Source organism: Berghia stephanieae, unplaced genomic scaffold (genome assembly GCF_034508935.2).
Source record: "Berghia stephanieae isolate SIO BIC M18660-M18661 unplaced genomic scaffold, UCSD_Bste_1.3 scaffold327, whole genome shotgun sequence".
Lineage (NCBI taxonomy): Eukaryota > Metazoa > Mollusca > Gastropoda > Nudibranchia > Aeolidiidae > Berghia > Berghia stephanieae.
This window is the reverse complement of record NW_027624478.1, coordinates 17,501-23,807: the sequence shown is the minus strand read 5'-3', so window position 1 is coordinate 23,807 and position 6,307 is coordinate 17,501. Positions and strand designations below refer to the sequence as shown.

At 32.5% G+C, this 6,307-nt stretch overlaps 1 protein-coding gene across 1 annotated transcript; it reads left to right on the top strand.

Moving 5' to 3' along the window:
• Positions 1-1,278: 1,278 nt before the first annotated feature.
• On the top strand, positions 1,279-6,223 carry LOC144961605 (run domain Beclin-1-interacting and cysteine-rich domain-containing protein-like; the record flags this gene model as incomplete). The annotated part of the gene is made up of 4 exons (XM_078894735.1): positions 1,279-1,315; positions 3,514-3,655; positions 4,953-5,181; positions 6,155-6,223. Coding segments are annotated over exons 1-4 (472 nt in total), but the record flags the coding sequence as incomplete, so codon positions are not given.
• Between the last annotated feature and the right edge of the window lie 84 nt (positions 6,224-6,307).

Here is a 6,307-nt window from a genome sequence, read left to right as displayed (position 1 = left end):
ATTGATTTTTAAATTGCTTCCAAAATGGGGGTTTTAACATTTTTTTTAAGACACAGGGGGGGAAGTAAATTTTTTTTAGAAAAAAAAAACAAAAAACAAAACCCCGACTCTAAAACCAATTTTGGGGGGTTTTATTCCCTGTACCCTCAAGGACAACTTTAATATTTTATATTTGTTAAATTTTTTAATAACCCAATAGATTCAAAAAAATGTTTCCTCTCCGTTTCACACTGGGTGGGTAGGTACTCTACCCCGGGGATCAAAAACAACATTTTCTTTCTAAACTTATTTATTGTGTCTTTAAATGGTTTTTAATTTACCTTGGGGGTAAAAAAGTAATGTGCCAATCAACCTTAAAAAAAAAAAATTAATAAAAATAAATGCGCTGTTCCACTCCGCTGATTCGGGGGCAAAAAAACGCGTTTCTGTTAGTGTTCCTAAAGTTTGGGGAAAAAATGTTTTTACTCAGTCAAAATATTTATTTCAAATAATTAATGTTTGACGTGCAATATTTGCAGGTCTGAAAACCCGAAGCAATTAACTTGACAACAGTTTTTGGGAATTTTTTGCTTTTTTAAATTTCAAAGTAATTTTTGAAATGAACGTTGGTTTGTTTTTGCATTTTTTTTCCTTGAACAAAGTGTAAAAAAAAATCCAACCAAACACAAATTTAAAAAGAAAAAAGCAAAACAAACAAGCAAACAAATACAAAAAAAAAATTTAAAAAAATAAAAAAAATTTAAAAAAAACAAGCAATAACAAAAAGAAAAAAAAAAATTAAAAAATTAATTAATTTAATTTTTAAAAAAATAAAAACAGATGTAACATCACCCGGGAAAACAGGGGTTTTCCAGTTTTTCATTTTAAATGCAGATTCCAAAAATCTGGCATTTTTGAAAAAAGTTTTGGCATTAGAAAAATCATTTGGATTTGGCAATTTTATTTGGCTTTTTTTTTTTCTTGTATATTTTACTTCAAAAAGACACCTTTTCTTAATTATTTCATTACCCCACCAGGAAATTTAGTATAATTCAAAAAAAAAAAGAAAAGAAAACACGCAAGCCACCAGGATATGATAGTAAATTGTCTATCAAAAGTGAGTAGTTTTCTTAGTGGGGGTGGGAGTCAACAGACTTTGGCATTTTTTTTGAGTGTTTTGGCATTTTTTGAGTCTTCCCCTGGCATTTTGTTGAAAAATAATCTGGCAACCCTGCACCCGAGTGACCAAGAATTTTACGAAACTGATGATGATGTATCTCTGTTTCCAAACGTCAACAACAAACATGGCTGATATGGACGATCACAAACATGGAAGGTATTTATTTATTTAAGTCTCGTGATAATTCACTGTTACAGTGAGTTTTGTTGACTTTCAGTTTAAATATCTAGTTATGAAGTAATGTTCTAGGTTTGAAATGATTAGAATTTGTCTGAGTAAGAAGGATACTGAATAATTGAGTCGAATTATATCTTAAATTTCAGTCTGTCAGAAAAGTGGGAGGTGGCCCAGAATGACCTCATGTCAAGAGTGACATGCAAAAATCCGACAAAATCCCACTGTTTGTTTCTATTCGTTCAAATTTCTTTGTGTGCTTGGAAAAAATATATGTTGATGGATTATTTTATAAACATTTTTCTCTTAAAATTGAAAATGAAAATGTTGACGACGTCTGGAACTGAATGAATGAAAGTGAAAGATAAAAAAAAAACAACAACAAAAAACAACCTTATATGTTGTGATTTGTGATTATTGCCAGACATGTCTGCCAATAACGATGGACGATTGTACACAGACACTTTTTTGAACCCCCCCCCCCCCCACACCCTTTTTTCTTTTAAATCTTTTTCTCTTTCTTTTGGTTCCTCTCTATAGAATGTTGCAAATTGTAATAGTAATATTCGTCCCCACTCAAATCTAAAAAAGTATATACTAAAAGAATAGATTATTAAAAAACAAACAAACAAAAAAATTCAGAGGGCAATCAAATGGTCAGTGGAAAATTAAAAAAAAATAAATTTAAAACAATTTTAAGAAATTCATGCTCAGAAACGGAACAAGGAGAAAATAATAGACTCGTCTGGATGAGACTTTTAATTTGAAAAAAAAAAAGTAATTGAGAGATATAGGCCTAATGCTCATGGAGCTGGAGTTTATCCTAGTTTCTATGGCATGAAACTGACAAAAGCAATTGCTTGCTACCCTTTGGATAGGATGGTAGTCAGAAGGGGAGGGGGGGGGGGTCAGGAGAAATCTCGACTGCTCCTGGCATCGATCTCGGTCCCCTTGATTGTGATGCGAGTGCTCTACGATCTGAGCTATTGGGATCTTCCCATGAGACGTTTAGTTGATCTCAAACTAAGTACACTGATTGCATGTTCTCGAAATTTACATCTGTTCCTATTTGAACTATTCCCCTTTGACTTACTTTTTCTTGTGTGCTTTCAATTGCAATTTTAGAATTTTTTGACTATCTCATTTTCTTCCTTTTTTACTGGTGCTGAAATGACCTAATGTAATTGCAAATGCGATAAACAAATAAAACAATAATCCATAAAATGTGACCTGTGTAATGGAACACTAGAAACAACATGTGTGTGCCTATTTATGAAAAGCGTGTCTATGGTGCATTCTGTTGAAAATCTTTATCGATCTCTATCACCATTTTTTTCTCAGTTCATATCTTCTGGCAGTTGCCATCTTCAGACATTCATAAAAAGTGTAACTAATTGGGATAGTTGAAATCTAACAAAGGGGCCTTAAAGATAAAAAAAAAAAAAAAGAAACAAATTCAGAGACAACCATTTTCCTTCAAATTATATTTGGAAATAAATAGTATTTAGTAGGGTAGGTCACCCCAAGTCCTTATGCTTTATCTTTTCCTTTTTTTTTTTTTTAATTTGTGAAGAAAGACTTTATACTTAAGTCATAGGTGTCTATATTGCCCATGTGAATAAAACATCCTGAAATATTATATAAATCAATCAAGAAACAAACTCGTATTGGCCACTTTGTGGCAAGGCATTACGGGTGATGCTGGCATTATTCAGATTTTTCTGATATAGAATCAAAACTCAAAAGTTCATAGTTGCAACTCAAGATTCAACATATAATTATAATCCTGTACTACTATTTGCGTCTCTGTGGTCTGGTGGTATGACACTCGCTTTCGAACTGGATGGTCCTAGGTTCGAGCCTTGCTCAGCGCATAGTTGAGCCCTTGGAAAAGGCTCTTTACTCACTTTCTCTCACCGTACTAAGGTGTAAAATGAGTACTAGGTAGTTAACAACATTGTCTATGTCCGAAAAACTTGTAATATCACCTAACAGGCATCATGTCCTGTCCTACATGTTATGTGTTGCTGTTGGCTAGGGACCCCTTGTAAAGCGCTTTGAGCACGTTTAGTGGATATTGCGCTATACAAATGCTCTATTTTAAAAACTCATAATTTAATTTAGAATCTTTCGTCGTAATCGCATTATATTACGCTCCTTGCTCCCATTTTTCGTTTCAGCCTTTTGATCAAGCTGAAAAGGACAGTAGAAGGATTATTGGCTGGACACTCGGCTCAAGGTGTGTGGTCAAGGTATGGTGGATTGAAACGAGTCTGTCTGGACACAGAGGCCATCCTTTGTCATGGCTTACGAAGCAATCAGGTTTGTTTTCTACATCGTAGTAGTTGGTTTTATTTTAAATAAGCACTTCTCTGCTGAACATGGCCAAAACACCCTGTTGCTTTTTGATCAGAAAACTTAAACTTCTAACTATGGATTAAAAAATAAAAAATTACTCCTTCAGAGCCATTAGGCCCATGGAGATGGAGTTGATCCTGGTTTCTATAGCATGAAATTGAAATTGCTTGTTATCCTTTGGATAGAATGCTGGTCTATCACCAAGTACTTTCCACCAGATCTAACAGACCCAGCTACCCAATGACTGCTGGGTTGACTTTGGGTGGAGTTTCACCTAGGCCATAGATTCAAGATGCTTTTATACTTTTATTTTTCAATGTTTGTGGGAGGACTCAAAAACCCTGGACTGCCTAATTAAAATTGTTATGAATCTGTTCACAGTCCATTGTTTTGATTGGCTGAAATTGAGTTAGATTATTTTTTTTATTTAAAAAAAAAATACGTTGTTGATTCATTTTTTTGTTTGTTTTTGTTTATTTGTTAGTGTCTTATAGATAGTATGGGCTTGTCTGAGAAGCTCAAAACATTGCCATCCGGAAATATATAATTGACCAACACACAAAACTATGTGTAACCTTGACCGTTTATAGTTACTCATAAACGCAGATGGCAAAAAGCAATAACAAAGACCTGAGTGACGTCAACTTCATTCTATCTATACTAAGAATCTTTATCACCATGCGGCTATATGGTCTAGTGGTATGACACTCGCTTTTGGATCGGAATGTCCTAGGTTCGAGTCTCGCTCGGCGCATAGTTGACTCCTTGGAAAAGGCTCTTTACTCACATTCTCTTACAGTACTCAGGTGTAAAATGAGTACCTGGCCGTTAACAGCATTGTCTCCGTCCGAAAAAAATGTAATATCGCCTAACAGGCGTTATGTCCCGTCCTAAATGTTAAGTGTTGCTGTTGGCCAGGGACCCATTGTAAGGCGCTTTGAGCATGTTTAGTGGATATAGTGCTATATAAAAAGCTCTAGTTTTCAGTAGTAGTAGTAGTAGTAGTAGTAATAGCAGGAGTAGTAGTAATAGTAGTAGTAGTAGTCGTGGTAGTAGTAATAGCAGGAGTAGTAGTAATAGTAATAGTAGTAGTAGAAGTAGTAGTAGTAGTAGTAGTAGTAGTAGTAGTAGTAGTAGTAGTAGTAATAGTAGTAATAGTAGTAATAGTAGTAATAGTAATAGTATAGTAGTAGTAGTAGTAATAGTAGTAGTAGTAATAGTAGTAGTAGTAGTATTTTTTATTTATTTGTTCTATTATCAGACCAGCTCCGAGTCAGATGGTGGATTCTGGAGTTTCATCCAGGGCCTCAAATGGCTCTGTCCCAGCATGGCTGCCATCATCGACAAACTTGCCAAGAGACGCAGCCAAGGCCTAACGTCGGCCCAGTCAGGCCGGGAATGGCTACAGGAATCCGTGCAGGAACACTCGTTTGTGAGACAGTTGGACGTTCTCATCGGACACGAAGAACATCTTCGCAACTTCTATCATGGTGAGTCACCACCTTTGTCATCTCTCACTTTTATTTTCACCAGTAGATTTTTGTATCCGACAAAATCACGGCCTATTTAATAATAATAATAATAATAATAATAATAATAATAATAATAATAATAATAAATAATAATAATAATAATAATAATAATAATAATAATAATAATAATAATCGATAATAATAATAATAAATAATAATAATAATAATAATAATCATAATAATCATAATAATCATAATAATAATAATAATAATAATAATAATAATAATAATAATAATAATAATAATAATAATAATAATAATAATAATAATCATAATCATAATAATAATAATAATAATAATAATAATAATAATAATAATAATAATGATAATTATTATAATGATAATAATAATAATAATTATAATGATAAATAATAATAATAATGATAATAATAATAATAATAATAATAATAATAATAATAATAATAATAATAATAATAATAATAATAATAATAATAATGATAATAATAATAATAATTATAATGATAATAATAATAATAATAATAATAATAATAATAATAATAATAATAATAATAATAATAATAATAATAATAATAATAATAAAATTAATAATAATAATAAAAACAACTTATTATAACTTGGGCATTTATATAGCGTAATATCCGCTAAACGTGCTCAAAGCGCTCTACAAGGAGTCCCTGACCAACAGCAACATGTAGAATGAAACATGACACCTGTTAGGCAATCCTACATTTTTTTTCCGACAGAGACAACGCTGTTAACGACCAGGTACCCATTTTACACTTGAGTAAGGTGAGAGAACATGAGTAAAGAGCCTTCTCCAAGGACTCAACAATGCGCCGATCGAGGCTCGAATCCAGGGACTTCCGATCCGAGAGCGACTGTCATACTACTAGACCACATAGCCGCACAAGTTGATATTTAGACTATCAGCTTCTTAATCTCATTATAGATTTGACAAAACGCAAGTTGATCAAAGGTGAAAAGAGTGTGAGGAAGCCATTTAAACTGGAAAAAAGATGTATTTTAAAGATTAATTGGGAATGAAAATTTGAGAAAGAAAAACAGGGTCTCCATAATTTATAAGCATTTCTTCAGGAATCAA